At 42.7% G+C, this 18,261-nt stretch overlaps 2 protein-coding genes across 2 annotated transcripts in view; one reads left to right on the plus strand and one right to left on the minus strand.

Moving 5' to 3' along the window:
• The window catches only part of LOC126565684 (uncharacterized), a 343,737-nt gene that overhangs the window by 322,234 nt on the left and 3,242 nt on the right, over positions 1 to 18,261 (minus strand). The window lies entirely within an intron of this gene.
• On the plus strand, positions 5,297 to 12,389 carry LOC126564182 (Bardet-Biedl syndrome 2 protein homolog). Its single transcript, XM_050221146.1, has 11 exons — positions 5,297 to 5,422; positions 5,619 to 5,802; positions 5,895 to 6,014; positions 6,963 to 7,072; positions 7,174 to 7,579; positions 7,657 to 8,211; positions 10,126 to 10,226; positions 10,317 to 10,526; positions 10,695 to 10,858; positions 11,237 to 11,385; positions 12,289 to 12,389. The coding sequence occupies exons 1-11, from the start codon at positions 5,297 to 5,299 to the stop codon at positions 12,387 to 12,389; spliced, it is 2,226 nt and encodes a 741-aa protein (XP_050077103.1).

Genomic DNA, 18,261 nt, shown 5'->3' on the forward strand with positions numbered 1-18,261 from the left:
GTGTGGTAACCGTTGGAAAATTGAAACCAACGATTGACCTGAAACCGTACATCCGTGGAAACGTTTGATATTAAGAAATAAAAATGAGATTTTAGTATAAATTTTGTTGTTCCTTTTTCACTTTTTTATTATACTTGTGTACACTATTTTTAAGCTTTTCTTTATAACAAAATGTATATAATTTCCTCTGACTGCTGTTTTAGATAAGTACGCGAAATGCATTTCTGGCATTTCAGTAGTCTTTCGTAGCAGTTTTATTCTGTTATTTGAAAGATTGATGCTCAGTAGTTGGATAGTCGGTCAACACTACAGGAGAACGGGTTTGATTCCCCGGTCCTGCCATGTGAAGATTCTGCACTAAAGTCTGTAAATTCATATACATACTGCTGTTTTGATTTATCTTTCCATTTCATTTCATAAACGTGTAGATGTTACACAACACTTAAATACGATTTTTTTAAATTATTAAGGTCAAACCAGATGTATTGCACCATTGCAAATGTTCCGCTCCAATATGAATGAATGTTCGACCAATCTCAGTAAAAAAGTCATATCACTTTTGCTGTTTATTTGGTCATGTATAAGCTTAAATTTATCTAGTTTTCATGAGAAATTGTATGCACTAACTTAGGTACCAGATTTAATAATTATTCTGTGCAAATATTATTCGTGCAAAGATATTATTCTGTGTGATTAAAATCGTACAAAGAATACGTTGAATTTTCAAATAAGCGAACAGTTGTTGACCGCTAGAACGACCACTATGCTCGTAGCACAACGGCAGCACCAACGGTCACGGGTATAAACTTATTTCCACCTTCTTTGTACAGCGGTACGAGCGATCTTATGCGTGTTTGAATTATATTATTATTCTTTATATGAATTTTATGTTACAAAACATTTAAATATAACGAAAAGAAAAAAGTTCATTCTTCTGAACGATTTTCCTCAGTATGCTCGTATCCATTCTAATGTAGAACCTAGGGTACGGAGCCGTGTGTTTGAGCTCCGGAACTGTTGTAACCACTCATTTGGTAATTTGATTTCGCTTGCTTTTTTCATTTGCATTTCCGTTTCCGGTTAGTTCGTAAAAAATTGTGATAAAATTAATCTTTCTCTATCATGAGCAATGTAATTAAGACGAAAAAAGGGTATCATTAAAATTAAGAATAGCCTAAATCAGGCTAAAGAGTAGCAGGAAAGGAACATTTTAGTAGACATAAAAATAAAAATATTTGTGTTGTTTACGGTTTATTCAATTAGAATACATTTAACGCAACATCGCTCTGGAGAATGTATTTCTCTTCTTTTTGTGTAGCGCGGGCTTCGACAACCGGGGCAAGATTCTTCAGCGATCCGCTCGGTACGAGGCGTAGAGGAGCACAGCGTTCTCATTAGCTGAATCAAATGGAGACGCGATCGCTTCAACATACTTGATCACGTTGCGATAAAACTATCATCGGTGACATCGTTGATACTTTGCCTTCCGGGAATGGGGATGGGGATTCCACGCGAAAGTTATTTGAGGGTGAATCTTTCGAACAAAGAAGTAGAGAAATTCACAAACGTTTACCAATTAGGCTGACACGATATGTGGTGAATGTGCGACATTGGCTATCACATAGTTTCTTCATTTATAGCTTATGTTTATGTTTTGTTACGAGTAGCGGGTTAGTGGCTGAGTCACTGTCTTTAGTTGAACTGGTGATAATGTAACATCTGATGTACATTTCGGAAGATTTCCCAAACAAGCAAGCTGATGAAGAGGAATTGATATGTCCTCCTGGACCTTCTTAAGGATTGTGAAGGATTTGATTGCTATTTCACGGCTTAAGGATAAGATTTTCTACAAGATAAAGTATTATTTGTGTGTTATTTGGTTTTATTTAATAAATTACATTGTTTGAATGGTTACACTTGTCTGGTTACAATAAAAAAAAACGTCTTTAGTCTGATAAATTCAAACTACATTAATCACATATGTATATTGTGTGCGTGTTGTGTTCGTTTCCATTTTCACCAATTATCCAATCAAAACAGCCGGAGGTGCAGGGAAGAACTTCCTTCGTCTTCGATAGTATCCGTATCCATTGCCATACCCGTAGCCACCATACCCATAGCCACCGTATCCGTATCCTACTCCACCATATCCTCCATAACCATATCCTGGATATCCTCCGAATGCTCTATACGGCGATACACCTATCACACCAACTCCAAAACCAAGGTGGGGGGCCGGATTTGCTTGCACAAACTCCACTCCAATTCCCAGGAACAGGATCAAAATGCCCAATACCACGGTACACTTCATTATGCTCTCACAAAGTGCTCACTAAAAGAATCTGGCGATCGGCTGCAATCGACTACCTTCCGGATAGAACAACTGACCAATCATTCGGTTGTAAAGCGAATGAAAACAGCGCAACCACCGGAACAGGATTTAAATAGTCAAACAGGCAAACAGGAGTGGAAGCGTTAATTTTCACTCTACCGAATCGTCGTAACTGACACGATAAACACGCGCGCACAGAGTGTTGCTTTTGGGTTGATGTGACGAGCTTTCCAGACAGCGCGGAGATGGATGGATCGCAATAGATCGTTGGTGCTAATAACCAGCTGTCTGGATGACGCGTACTGGAGACTAGAACGGTGACAGAATGCGAGCGAAAAACAACAGCTTCTGGATGTAGAACGAAGGGTGGGATTTTTCTGTTTATCAGCCACACGACACTGCATTTTGCGGGTGGTGTTATTCGGAGAAATTTGCATAGGCATCGGGAGCACGCCGGCCGTAGTATCCGTTGTAGCGTTCAAATGTAAATCCTGGTGAATTGATTGGGAATTAATTATGATTTCCACTCACAACACAGCAAACAGGAGCATAAAGTCATGCTTACCCGGGAGGCTACGGTACCGAGATTCATCGTACCGCACTCCAACACCAAATCCACCGCCAGGAAACGATAGGAACGGAGTTCTACGCACTCGTAAAAGATTTGCGACCTTTTCGGACGCGACATGGAGCGGACCAGCCTGAGCACTACCCGTCAGTACAAGCACTAGCAGCAAACACTGTACGATCTTCATGTTTTGTAACGTTTCGCGGTTCAATATGCACTGCGGTTCTCGCGTACCGGCAACCACGCTAGAACCGGCCAACGTAACGGCCGCAACAAACATTATGCAAACAATACATACACACACACACACTCCTGTAGTTTCTCACCACACATAATGCGGTAGTTTTCAAAATGCAAAAATTAAATATGCAAACAATTAAAGCGGCAACAACGTACTATGCTGAAAGTTGTTGGACAGGTTCTGCCGAGAGAGAGAAAAAAAAGACAAAACAGTTTGACAGTGGGTAACATTAAGTATGGTAAGTTTGGAATTCGGAAACGCACTAGCCAAGAATGGTTTCTTTTTTTTTCGGCTGCAAACTGATTCCTTAACCATTTTTTTCTGCATTCAGATTGGTTCAAGGTAGGTCAATAGGCGGAGTGCCCAACCAATAACTTGAAAGTTTTTTTTTTCTATAATTTGATAATCTACTATGGATAAAAAAATATAATAAAATGTATAATAAAATTTTATAACGTCACACATGATATAAGTTGTTGAACAGTAAAAGTAAACTTCTCTACGGAAAGGGCATAACTCCAAAACGACTAATTCCCGTCCACAAAAATAGATCAGTCCTACGGAAATTGGTTGCCTCAACGAGTATTATCCGTTCGTTAGCATCCAGCTCCAAACCAGGGAAAAGATCGCTTTCGCCAACGATCATCGAATCATCTTCTACCATACGGAAACAAATACATTCCTGAGGGTTCGCTTCTTCCACAACAGTTCACCGGAAGCCAGCTTTCCACTGCAGATAGGCGATCGTCAAGCAGCCAACTCCCGCTACAAGCGCTATGTATTTCACAATTCGATTTCCCTTTCGATTGTTCTACAAAAGATCAGAGAACAGATCCTTCTGCCGGACGATTGGTCGATTGGAATTACCGCTTATGAGGCGCCCAAATAAGCATAGTTTCCCCCACCAAAGATCTTGGGGCATGGTTGGACGAAAATCTTTCGTTCCACGATCTTCTCAACCACGTTGTTACTAAAGCCAAAAATGCGTCAACAAAAAATACGAGACCAATTCTGCCTAATGGTTCTGTACTGCTGTTAGGTGCGCTACACCTTGGACTATGACAGCGTAATCTGGACTCCAGACGGAAGTACCGCAATGCACAAGTTAGAGATGGTCTAGCGGAAATTTACGAGATTTGCAGTCTTATTTTATGGCTCGTGAGACTAGCTAGTGAGGCTTGCTGATTGTATTTTTTTATTAAAAACCTGTGACAAACTGTGATGCACTATTGAAGGTACGTATTGGGTTGCCGAAGAAAGAAAAAAAAGTCACGTTCAAAGATTTTTTTAATTTTGATTTTTTAATTTCAATCATAAAAGGGTAAAAATCTTAATATCACAAAGAAGTTAAAAAAAATGGTAAAAAAAATCGTAGAAAAGCACTTGAATCAGAAACCAGTTTAGTAATGACTTATGGAAAATAGTAACCGTGTACTGGCATCTTAACGTTCGAATTTCGAACAAGAAGATCATACAAATGAACAAATGCTATTCATTTTACATCTCGCAGTCATTCATTCGAGCGCGCGCGCGCGTTCATTTTGCATGCACGTGGACGATCGAGCAATATTTTGAACACAAATAAACACGGCGAAGGAAAGCAAAGCATAATTTGATAGCAAACATACATACAAATGCAATTAGATAATTAAAAATAAAGACAACAAATAACAGAGAATATCAAAGCTACTCAGCTATAGGTCATTAAAATTACTTCCATTATTAATTGAAGAGAGGGGACAGTAAAATGAAGAATAAATTTAACAGACTCTTAAAAATCTATTTAAATATTTTTTGGCATTTTTTGTAACTTTTGTTGAGTTTTATCTTATTATTATTATAGCATTATATTAAGAATATCTTCAATGTCTTTTCACACGGAAAAAGGGGAAACATTATCATTAAATATTTTATGTATTTTTTCACCTGTTGCATCCGGCTCCCATGCAATCGAATTCCACTATCAACAGGTATGTCAACAGGCTTTAGTACGCATGAGCACACTCATCACCGCCAAGGCGTTTCCATGGCGTGAATTGATGTACAAACAATCGTAGAGAAAACTTCACACAACAACCGAACGTCCACATATCTGACGGAGACTATTTTCCGCTGAATGTTTTCTGTCAAAGCTACAATCGTTTCAGTTTAAACGATGGATATATCAACAAAACCCGTATTTTCCTTCTCACTCAACTATAAAGTGTTCGAAAAGCTGGTAACGTGCGGAAAGTATGACGGGATACATTCCTGTTTGACCATGGTCACGACCGCGGATAAGGTACGTACACAAGCCGTGCATGGTGACCCTCAGCTCTGACAATGCGATTGAAAAAGAGGAATCAACTCACCGAACACCAAAAAACTAGTTCACCATCTATACCAAATCGGTCGTTCGACTGATACGATCGACTTGAGCGCGTCCACTTCCGGTGTTGATTGGGCTGAGCTGTTGTGCACTTTTCCCCCCCTTTCAGATTCTAATCCACACACCGCACAAACGATACGGGCTGCAAAACTCGAAACTATCGATTTCGGAAATCAAAAATGACATCGCACTGCTTAACATGAACTTTCCCATACGGGCGATTGTGGCCGGACGGCTGAAGAAGGACGACGAGCGTGATGTGCTAGTGATTGGAAGTCCTTCACATGTACTAGGTAACCAGGGGGTGGGGGAGGCGATGCACGGTGCAATCCGTGGGTGGAGTGAGACAAATTCAATAGCAAGATTGGTTTGATCGTGTTTGTAGCGTACCATGTGGACGAAAACTGTAACCTGTTCCAGAGAGACTTTCATGAAGGAGTTCGATCGGCTGTAATCGGATCGTATGCCAACAATCCGGGGAATACGCTGATCGTTGGAGGCAATGGTGAGTAAAAGTGCTACTGTCCACATTCCTACACTTTTCTTCTTCTTGGCTTAACGATCTCTAAGGTCACGCCGGCCTACGAATGGCTTACTAGACTTGCCGATACCACGTAGTTGGATAGTCAGTCCTCACTACGGTGGAACGATCCGGATGGGATTAGAGCCCCGTGGCCGCCCCAAACTCTACACTCTACAGGTAGTAAATGGAATTTCAAAGAGTGACATATTGGAAATTATGTACTTTGTCCACGATCAGATAGATCCGTTGAAGAGCCTCGAAAATTGTCGATATAAATCCCGTCAGTGGTTTATAACGTTCGGTTCTGCGATGTCTTCACACAGTACAACCAGGGTTCAAATCCCATCTCGATCGATCTCTATTTTGAGGACTATTCATTACAGGAATTATTCAACTACGAGGTACCTCAACTAGTCTTCTAAGCCATTCGATAGCCGGCAAGACCTATAAGGTCATTAAGACAAGAAGAAATGCATAAATGCGTTATTATATTGCTAAGTTTTTTGATAAATTTCAACTTTATCGAAAAACTGTGAAGATCTGTGTAGACTTGTGTATGATATTAAAATATTTTTCAAAAATTTAACTTACGGTGAAATTAGACGTCGATCGCTTTTGTGCGAGATTGAAAGACCAATAGTAAGCGATCATATTACCGCGTGCCATCATTGAAGAATTTTTGGACAAAAACAAAGATGCAATAAATAGTTCAGTTGAAGCATCGAAATAATAGTTTCAAAAAGAACACATAAAAGTGATCTTATATCATTGTCCGTCACTGTAAATTACTCCTGTCATTGAAGGACGCCATTTTTTCTCTTTGAAAGTAAATTTATTAGTTTTGAAAAATAAATACAAAGAATTAAATGTGCCAAATATGCTCTGAAAAATAATACAAAACAACCTAATAAATTCAATAAATACTTGCAGCCGTTGTGCGGGGCTACAACCAAGACGGAACCGAAGTACTCTGGCTGATAACGGCCGGTAGCGTGGTTACACTGCTGCTAATCGATATTGATAAGGATGGCCAAAACGAGGTAAGCCGCTATCTTTGCGGTGGAGGTTTTTTTTTTCACCGACACTGAAAACCCTTCCATCAACCGGACGGCTGTCAACCTTTCATTCCGCTTGATTACAGCTCATCATCGGCACCGATGATGGATGCATTCGGATCTACAAGAAGGAAGCACTGTTGCACGAGTTCACCGAAGGCAATGAGATTCAGAATCTGGTCGCGTTGCGTACCGGCCAGTTTATGTACAGCGTCAAGAATGGCACGATCGGTGTGTTCGAGGAGAACGTGCGAATGTGGCGCATCAAGTCGAAGGCACGCGCCACCGCCATGGCCACGTACGACATACTCGGCTGCGAGGCAAAGCAGATGATCGTCGGCTGGAAGAGTGGCAAGATCGATGTGCGCGATCCACGTACCGGGGACGTTTGGTTCCGGATGAAGATGAACGATTTTGTGTGCGGTATTGCGTGCAACGATTACCGGGGCATTGGGTTGCTCGATCTGGTGATCGTGACGGCAGATGGAGAGAGTACGAGCGAGCAAATGCGATGAGCTCATTGGTCGTAAATTAATAATTCTTTGCATTTCTTTGGTTCTCTTCACAAGTCCGGGGATATACGACGCCTAGCGTGAATATGCTAACGCTGCACAACATTGCCGATGAGGAGATGAGTGCACTGTTGACCCAGAAGCAGAAGCTGCTGCTCGAGCTGAAGCACTACGAAAACAACATCAAGTACAACAAGGAAATTCTTAGCAATACGAGCGAAAGTAATCTGGTGCAAAGTGTGCCGGACAATGTTGGCATTATACCGTCCAACACGCGACTTCAGATTGGCATTTCTACCAGCTACGACAATAACGATATGAACATTGATATAACCGTTTCAACGAACAATTCTACCACGATCCGGGCGGTGCTGATTTTTGCGGATCAGTTGTTCAAGGAGGAAACGTTGATCGCTCATCTAACGAAGGATGTTTCGCGTATATTAATTCCACTTAAGACACTCAAGGACAATGCACAGGACATTCACATCAAGGCGTTCGTCGGCTATCCGAGCAGTGTTCAGTTTCATGTGTTTGAACTAACACGCCAATTGCCAAAGTTTGCAATGTACACCATACCGCACAATTTGACAGGTTCGCCGAAAAGTGTGTGTAAGTATTGTTTCTAAGATGAATTTTTGCCTCAAAATTGGATACAGATGTTTCCGGTATCGTCCAGGGAACGCTTTGGGCAAATCATTTTTGGAAGTTATTAACACATGTTTTCACAAAGATCATAAAAGAGACATACTTTACGATCAATCTCAGAGCGATAAATGATGATCGCGTGTTGATCGTTAGCAGATGTATTATATTTATAAGTTATCAAGTTATAGAGTGACTTTTTTACACCTTTGCAAGCAATTACGAAATGTTTTATGTTATTGTGCTTTTGATTTATGAGACGGAATAACAATGACTAATGACATAGCAAAACCCCTTCAAGAATAAGTAGATTCGGCTAAGATGCCTCTTTGTTTAGTAGATCTTTTAATGGTTTAGGCTTGAACTAGGTAGCTTTCTTTTATGAGAACTTCTACGAAGACTTTTGGACGACAATTTTCCATCAATAAAAAGGATTTTTGGAGCATAAGACGTCGTCCTATATAATCTCCATTACGAAACGAATGTTCTTTGGACGACAAGACACTTTCAACTAAGAGATCATTTGAGATATTAAGCTCTCTTGGAAAATGAGGCCGTTTGAATACCTTTCAACTTCTCAATTTTAAAACAATTAATTTGCTTGCCTTAAGAATTTATGCAACTTTAAAATATCCTTACCTAACGAAAATCAAAAATGTGGGACGTGGAGTTAAAAGCTTGCACCGAACGCAGTAAAGGGTTCTTTCGCCCCGCTGCTGTGCGCCTCCAAGGAACTAGAAGAGAGGGGCGAGTACGAAGGTTACGGGAGGGGACATTCAAAGGAATTGAGAAGAGCGGAGACGGTGCATCGATACAACCTAAGAGGAGGTATGCGATAAAGGAGGATTGGGCATTGGCACGGTAGGATTCGAGGAAAACAAACCCAACTATCCGACGTCTGACCTAGTGCATAGGCTTGCTCTACTAAGATTTTCCTGGCGGCAAACCTAGTAATGGACCTCTGCACCCGTTCGAGGCGGTCTATGTGGATCAGGCCCGAGAGCTATCAGATCACAGAACAGTACTCAGAGGTATCTCGATATATGAGGTTTTTGTGAGGTGACCGTTTACACCCTTACGACGCCTCTTAGATGCCGTGAGCCTTTGGAAGCCAAGTCTCCTTATATGTTGACTACCATAAGACTAATTGGCACTTTGGATGATAAAGCGATATTGGATATAAAACTGTCAATCTAGAAAACAGTAACTATAAAAATTTATGAAGCAATGTAATCCCTATTTCTAGGACTAAGGAAAATGATTTTCTGATTCACTAGCTTGCAAACAATAATCTCTTCGCGGGGTTTGAGTGAGATTTCTTGGCGTGTGCCTTCCCTTACCTGTTTCAGTACAAAAATCTCCAAAGCCTTATCTGTGACAACATTTTCAAAGCGACCCTCACCTTAAAAAGTAAACAGATGCGTCTTTGTGCCCTCCCCATCCGTTTGTCACACCCAAACGCTACTCGCCAACCATCAATGTTGGTCCATTATCTCACAAATCTTTAGTGTAAACTGTTTGGGTGAAAAAGTACGGGAAACAAAACAAAGCAAAAATGTAAATAACTCACCACCACCACCCGGCAAACGAAAGCGATAAGTGTCGGGAAACAAGTTTCTCATGCTACCTTCCTTAACGTCTTTCGGTCTGCCCCGTGTCCGGAGAACGGCTGGTACACCGTTTTTGCAACTTTTTCTGCAACCTCACGCGTCATGATCCGTTTTTGGCTCTGCTAGTGGGGTGTTTGTCGGTTCGTACATGGTTAAATACAACCCACCCATACAAGTTCGCCCACCGTAACACGTAACTCGGGTGATGCACTGGAAAGGAATGATTGTGACACTCCTTCTCCCTTTCTCTCTGCCTCTGATCCTACACAAGCCTACATAAACACACTCCCAACGAAGGATGGCCCGGGGGCAAGTTACGTGGAGTTTCGCATCTCGGAACGTCTGAAGCGAATATGCATCTGGGTCAATCAGGTAAGCCTTCTAGGCGCTCAAGAACGCGATCTTCCGCGCCAACCAAAAACAACGCATCATTCCAAGTACTGTACCTGCTTTCCTGCACAGAATTTCCTGCTACCATCCGACATCGAGTACATGACATCAGACGCAGATGCGACGGAACTGAAACTGAACCTGATCAGCCTGCGGACGGCCAAAAGCGTGTGCCTACACTTTAGCTACGATGGTAAGACGCGCTTCTACACCGAGGACATCGGTCTGGCTGGTGACCTCGTCCAGTCGTTGGTGCAGTTTCTTAATATAGACAACATGAACGTAAGTTGGGTGAATAATGCTTCCCATTGTGCGCGTCACGATCACGATCACGCAAAAACTGGTCGACCATCGGTAGCTACACTTATGCCCCCAAAACGCACACAATTCTGGGCGTCCTTTGCTTAAGAAGAATTTATTATTCTCCCTTTTGCACAAATGCACGAGCAGTCTACGGCCTGCTTTCCGGCAGTGAACGAAGAAGTGAGGGAACTGTTCCAGAAACTGCAAGGTCTGCAAGATACGGAGAAGCAGATAAACTCGGAAATTGTGGAGCACATCAATCAGATCAAAAGTCATCTGATACGAGCGGAAGATGCCCGGTATTACAATGGGTGAGTAGATCTCGTTACGCGAATAATATTATTAGCGTCGTCTGCATCATCCGGACTAGGTGACGAACGCGTACGCTTTTAAAGGTGGAGTGTAAATTCGAACAGCAATTGTCAACGTGATACTCTCCTAGCTCGGTATATAGCTAAATGTTTGTCACCACCAATACAGTGCGAAGATCATCCCCACGGCAACATCGAAAACGGTGATGTCATGATCCTGTAAAAAGAATCACACTAATCGTGCAGTCTTTCCGTTCCGTCGAGTCTTTGCTGAACAACAAATTTCTCTCTTTCTCTCTTTCTCGGTTTCGTGGCTTCCTTACCATGATGGCATCATCACCGATTCCGAACCGATTGTTTGTGGGGTGAAAAATGCAGCGAAGACGTCATTAAGTATCACAATGAAATGATGGCCACAAACGAAGACCTGGTAAAGAGCTACAAAATCCGGCTGGTCAACACGAACGAAATACAGCTGGCACTGAAGCGCATCCACGGTATCCTGTACAACGCTTCGAGGTTACGAGGTAAGCGTTGTGGGACAGACAACAACCCCCACTGTCATCTGCCATAAAGTCCAACCAGGTGCTAGTGAGGCTCTACAATTAGTGTGAGCGTCAATGAACGTTGCAGCCAAACACGGCGTTTACTTTACTGATTTTGGAGTGTCTTTCGCTCACACGCTTTGGGTTAAATTACTTCATGGACATGAATAATTCAATTCGACGCTCGTCTATCACCCAGAAGAGAGAAAGATCGCACAAAGCTACCGTTAGGCATCGTAATAACTGAGTGAGTTGACGCTCGTATTCAAAAACTGACAGGTTTTCTATGTTTAAGCGACTTTATCGGAGTTTGATTAGGCCTTTACGATGAGTCCACGAGGTTCAAACGATCACAAAATTTACAACTTCAGAAACGATCTTACGAAACGATCTGCTGGTCACTTTTGGATCGCAATTAAGCAAGTTATCGTTCAATTATCATCACCTAGCGAAATATCAGCTCATTTACTATTTCCTAAAAGCCTAACTAACAATTATATCACAGCTTGGCTATCGTGAGCTATTATTACCTTCTTTCATGTTTGTTTTTCCTATTTGGAACTGGCGCTGGAACTCCGTAGTGTTTATGAATGAACCGCCTGGTTCAGGTGACACAAGCAAAAGCTAAATTATTCTCACCCCGCAGCAAATCCCCACTGCACATGTTCGCATAAGCTCTCGCACCGGATGCAGTCAATGAAAGCCTTCGCATAAATAACCCCGGGCCATTGCGCGAATAAAACCTCCTCCACAGCTACAACGGCTATTGTTTCAGCGCTGCAACTGGATTGAGGGTGAATTACTAATTTACTTAACGTTGGTGTGTGTGTGTGTGTTTTTCTGCTTTTTCTTCCCTGTTCTTAACAAACCCGCCACAAATGCTAGCCGGAACGTTCGCGTCGGCCATGATCGGTCGGTTCAAGGAAGCACTCAAGACGAGCAACATTGATGCGGTGCTTAAAATCATCGAGATGGGAGAAATGTAAGGGTCGTCAAGTGTTCGCAGCTAACCAACGCCTAATGGAAACAATTGATCCGGCGTCCACACGTCCATCTTGCTGCTGTTGCATCTGCCGTGAGTTGACAGCTAGTGTTTCTTTCTTCATCGACAAATAAATTGATCGTCGATCAAAGACACTTGATCGGTACGACGACGAGCACTCAGCAGATCAACAAATGAGACCAAAAACGAGGGATTTATTTTCGGATTTTACTACCCACACTGGCACGCAACCGTACCATTGCACGACGCCATCGAAGGCTTCATCCAATCGCAAGAAGGGAAAGCTTTTTTTCACTATCCTACGCACAGCGACGTCCACCTACGCCACCAGGGTAGGTGCTGCGCGAATGGTGCTCTGTGATTTCGTGGCAAAAATAAATCAGTGTCGCGCCGGATCGTGCAAAGTTCGTTACCAGTTCCAGTAAAGGCAGTCCCGCAATCAACCGGCTGGTAACTGTAACGCTGAGCACTTTCAATAAAACACAACATCCTACGTGATCGTCGCCGATCGTGCACTGTTGGACTGGTTGATGACTTCATACCCCTAGGGTGCTGCACCGGTTCTAATGGGAAAAAATACGCTACTTATTATTGGCAGCACATTTACACGACAACGGCTGTTTCGCGTTACGTATAAGGGAGTAGTACTAATTGTTTGAACAAAACATGTTTGAAATATAAAATGTTTTTACAAGCTTAATAACTTCATTGTGCCGTCTCCCGTCGCTTTCCGTTTCCACGGTTTCACGATGCATATGGTACTTTCCGATTGCTTATGATCCATTGTAACTCCAACAGTCGTACAACATAAAATTATAAATCCCTTGCGAAGAAAGTCTTCTTCCACTGCTACATTCAAGGTTTTGACGTCCAAATCTTCACAGCCAACCAACACACACACACACGGCCGGTGCGGTCGCGTAATACACCCCAAAAAAAGGAATGTAAAAAACAGGTTTCAGGCCTGCAATAAAAGTCGCCGGTTTTTTGCGTGAGATGGTGAAGCTAATAAAATCTGCCCAAGACGCGATATATTCCATTCCGGGCAGTTTGGAGAAGTGATCTTTCTCGGCAAAATCTCACCCGCGGCTGTTCGAACACAGGGAGCGCACGGAGCAAGCTTGCTTGTCGTCCATATACTGCTACCATCGCTCGTTGATTGTACCTTGGACCACAAGCCGACACACAAGGCGTTGTTGGATGGGCTGTTGCTTGCAATACACTTCTCAGGGCCATCCTACGGATGTGGAGTGCTGTTTCATGTGCATGTGAGGCTTCGTGAAAGGTTTAGCGACGTTTGCAACGGTTGCTCATCGCCACAACTGATGTGGTTGAAGCTCCTTCAATGGATTCTTGTTGGCAAATCCGAACTTTATTACTCTGATTTTGCTGGAAGATTTTGTTCCTAGAAAACTATGGAGTTAAGGTAGAGTACAGTATGCACTAACTTCATGAGCACTTTCAGTCTGGGCCCTCAAAGTTGGTAAATGTCGGATTGTTTGTTGGAAATGTGATAGCGATTTGAATTTTTGATTGAAGATCGTAAGTATCAGATTCTCTTCATATTAAAATAGTATAAATGCAAGTTTTCGGCTAGAACTCTGACTATTAGCAGTAAATAAACTTAAAGAAATACTACCCTGCCTTAGGATCTTTTGTCAGAGAACAAGGGATAAATATCGATTCTTCTCTACCTTCAATTAAGGGTCCACTACAGACTTGCAGAAATCAGCTGGTTATAGTGACCGGGATTGATGGTCGCCCCAGCAGCTGCTTAGTACAAAAGCAATAGTAGCTTTGTAGCAAGGGCCTCGTACGTATGGGTAGAGGCCTCCTCAGCACAAGGACCCCCCGGTCAGCACTTTTGATTTGATATGGGCCTCAACATCATTACCGCCTAGGGCCTCCAAAGTCCTTGATCCGCCACTGAGTATGTAGCGTCCGAGGTAGTTGAAACAAGGGCCAAAAATCAATAGTCCATTAGTATTGTACACTATTATTGTATCGGTCTTTTAAAAATCCGGTATCACCATGCCACCCTGCTTGGGACACCAGAGAATACTAAAGATCGTTAGTACCTGATCGTGACTAAAATGTCAATCAGTTCTGTTGTTGCTTCGTTGTAAAGCGAGAAAAAACACAAATTAACCCAATTTTTTCAAAACTGCATTCAAATTTAAAGAATTTAATCGATTAACATCTAGATTTTGTAGCTTAATTTACTACGCCAGTTTAATTCATTCAACGATAATACGCGCTTGGTGCACTAATCAGGTGCACATGCAGCAGGTGAGCGAGAATTCTCAACAAATGTCTGTTTGCGTTCATCGCCAAGGTTGAACATTCCGTGCTCAGCTTGATGCAATTGTACTGATAACAAGCGAACAAGCCAAGCTAGATAAAATTCTACGCCTCCCTGTCCTCTTTACAAAAAAAGCCGCTTCTACCGCGCGCTAATCCCCATCCACATGAGTAATGATAAAGTCGCGTGCAATCCATTACATTCGGATGCACTTTTTCCACGATGACTTGAAGTTACAGTACAGTCGCTTTATTCACACAATTTTACATAAAGTTTGACCCACTACTTTCAGGCCGTATGATAAGTGGCGACACCTTTTGCAGTGCAAGCACGACTCCACTCCAGCGGTGCACGGTATGGTGTTTGTTTTGGCCGAAAAAGGGCAACCTTGGAGGTCAATTTGTAAGTGTTTCTGGTGGTTTTGTTTATCTAAGAATGTGTTCTTTGTATGTGTGTTTGATTGTGCCAAGTGCCTGTAACGAGTCAAGGCACATCAAACAAACACTAGGAAATATCCAACGTACGGAACAATCACAGCTACAGTGAGTTTATGTGAGGGCACACCAATGATGGACACACAGTGGACACATCGGCCACAGGGCCGTAATTTGCGCTCTCTAAACACGACAGCATTGCTCGATTGTCAGCGGGAAGTTGGTGTTTTATTTTCACATTCCTCACAACGATGTGCAGAAACGCGGCGTGACCGATCTCGCCACACCCTGGCAGAACCCGTGCAGTGTTTTGACGCGCCGCAATACGAAACTCGCACACGGTATTATGTGTTTTTATCAATTTGATATAACGTTTAGGGGCCCTCAATATCGCGCAGTCTCTATAAATACGTTCGATAAAACGTTCGACTTTATGTTATCTGAAGAATGTTTGGCAGCGCTGGTCGAACATGATACGCGCATGGTTCGCTGCCAAACCTGTGCCCGTGTTAGTTCAATTTGTTTAAAAATCGAAGAGTCAGGCCCATTTTTAACAGAAACAGACATAATTTAATCTAAAGCAATGAAAGAAAGATTGAAAATTATCGCACGCTTATCAAACACACGCCTTGCAACCGGTGGTGAATAGTTTACACAGCCACTTGACACTGTATCACAGCTGATGCGGGAAAAGTCACCACTTGAACACTATGTATGTCCACACATTAGGCCAATGCAATTAGATTAGGCTAGGGGTTTATGCGGGGTATAGTTGGGATTGGTTGTGTTGCGGTGTTGCGCGCTACCATTTAGTTTAAACACTACAATCATTGGACTTTGGAAGCCAATCACTGCCGATGAGTAGCAGATAAGCTAATTTCTATAGGAAAAAGCACGTGTTTTAAAGTATCTTTTTCTGGCCAAGTATGATCGTTAAAAAATATGATGCGAGTGGTTACAAAAAGGTGTTTAAAAAAAGGGAAAACTGTCAGTTAAACAGCGCGACCGAAGATACAATGTAAAATCACTTTGGAGACGAGAAATTATTATCAATTTATATAAATTATTCTTAACAAACACAGGGTATCTGTTTGACAATCATATCTCGAATTTGATCAACTCAGCTTATCGGACCCTTGGTTTGATGTGTTTTAAAACACTGCATTGTAGTCTTGTCTGTCCCATACTCGAGAATGCCAGTACTGTATGGAACCCTTCAGGAATTGCCCCCGTACTGACCGAGTTTAGAGGGTGCAGAAAACTCTTTACACGCATTGCTTCCAAGCTTTTACCCAACTCAGTTTGGTGTCAAATGTTAGGGCTAACATCTCTGGAATTCAGCAGATTCCAGCCTCAAGCTGCATTGCTGGTCTGCTTCTTAGAGTCACAAACGCGCTCTCGTCCTTCTATATGTTCTCACACGATCCCTTTGTCCCCGTCTGCCCTTGATGGTTTCTGCGTGCCGCACAGTATTTGCTTCAAGTGATCCGCTACTGGCAGAAGAAGATCCACTACTGGCTTGTTTGCGGCATTTGAATACTTTCTCAGACCATTTTTTTTTTTTTTGGCACAGTTTTTTGACATTCTTTTAAATGTTTTTGTAATAAATAAGCTTTTTGAAGAGATGGATATAAATAATGATGAAGCAAGTTGACGGCAATGAAGCATCAGTTCTATAGTATTTTTTTTTAAATTGTCCACTTACTTCTAACATAAGTTTTAAGACCAAAAAATCTAGTTAAAATGGAGACTTGATTCATTCAAATGCCATTTCTCTAGACATGATCTCATAGAAGTATCAACTTAACCCCCTATTGCTCTAGACGATGAAGATCACCACAATCTCAGCATCCAAACATGGTCAAATCGATACCGATGCTTCGTGGTTTTCGTTTCAAAAAGTTGTAATTTTTCGATATCATGTTGCCGTCCCAATTTTAGGAAACACGCGAGTACTTCCTTTTCCGGCCAACACTAAAATACGCTCAAATCTCGCCCCAATCTGGAAGTGGTGAGCGCGCAGTGGTCTCTTCCGATCGGTTGATCTTTGTGGGCGAAGGCAACAGTGTTTTTGCTGGCCGCTTTTTTCGGAGGGCGTAGGAAGTCGATGTAGATCGTGGATGCGAAGGTGGTGCGAATGGTTGGTTTTTTGTTTGTTGCTTACATTTCTTGGAACACAACAAGGTGGTGCCGATGTCGCCGTGCTTGGTGACTTGACTCTAGTGATGCACGCACGCAGCATTGGCAGCAGGGTGAATCACGAACAGAGTTTTGCATCTAAATTTGGTATTCTCGCCGGTAGCAGTGGCAAACGCAGCAAAGAATTAATGTGAAAGGGCTTCATTAGTGTTTTTCGGCTTCGGAAGCAAACGTAGCACAAGCGTCGAAGCACATGTAGCGATGTGTTTACGCATCGGGATTAAAAATAGAGCCATTGTTCTAATGGTATTTACGTTTCAGACGCCATCCACTTAAAGCATATGGGTGGTGTGAGAATCCGTACTACCGCGGGAGACCACGATCAACTTCCGATCGAAGATCGTACCGGTGATGACTCCCTGTTGCGGGTTGCCCTTTCGAAACTGGGTGGCAGAGGATTGATTCCCACCCTGTCTCCCCCCCCCCCCCCCACTACGGTTGCAGACTTTCGCGTAAAACCACAACACAAACACACATACACGGTGTGCCGTGTTTGTGGCTGGGCTTCTCTCATATGGTGCGCGTCATCGTCGCGGTAGTCGTGGCCGGTAAAGCCGCGGGCGGGTTGATGCACGGACACGCAGCGTACGTAGGCGTCGTGCTGTGGACGGCTTTTCATAATATTTAATTCACGGTACGAACCGGCGCCGAACTCAGTTCCATCTTGTACGCCGAGCCGTAAGCAAGCAAGTGATCTCGTCTTCTCCGTCGTGTGCTGTGAACGTTTTTGAAACTGTGTGCTCAACAAGAAATAAAAAAAAAAACAACCCCATCTAAACCGGCTTGTTCTCGCGCAGGCGTAAGCTCACTCTCTTTCTCGCGTACACTCTCGTTATCTCACTGTGCCGGTTGTGTGGTGGTGTCGAACGCATTGGAACAAAAATTGTGAAAGAAAAAAAGAGTGACGGCGGGTGGGTTGT

Source organism: Anopheles maculipalpis, chromosome 3RL (assembly GCF_943734695.1).
Source record: "Anopheles maculipalpis chromosome 3RL, idAnoMacuDA_375_x, whole genome shotgun sequence".
In the NCBI taxonomy this organism is placed as follows: Eukaryota; Metazoa; Arthropoda; class Insecta; order Diptera; family Culicidae; genus Anopheles; species Anopheles maculipalpis.

Coding starts and splice junctions, on each gene's coding strand:
- LOC126564182 (XM_050221146.1), top strand. CDS start 5,297: ATGGATATATCAACAAAACCCGTATTTTCCTTCTCACTCAACTATAAA. Junction 7,580..7,656: donor CGTGACGGCAGATGGAGAGA/GTACGAGCGAGC, acceptor TCTCTTCACAAG/TCCGGGGATATACGACGCCT. Junction 10,227..10,316: donor TATGCATCTGGGTCAATCAG/GTAAGCCTTCTA, acceptor TTTCCTGCACAG/AATTTCCTGCTACCATCCGA.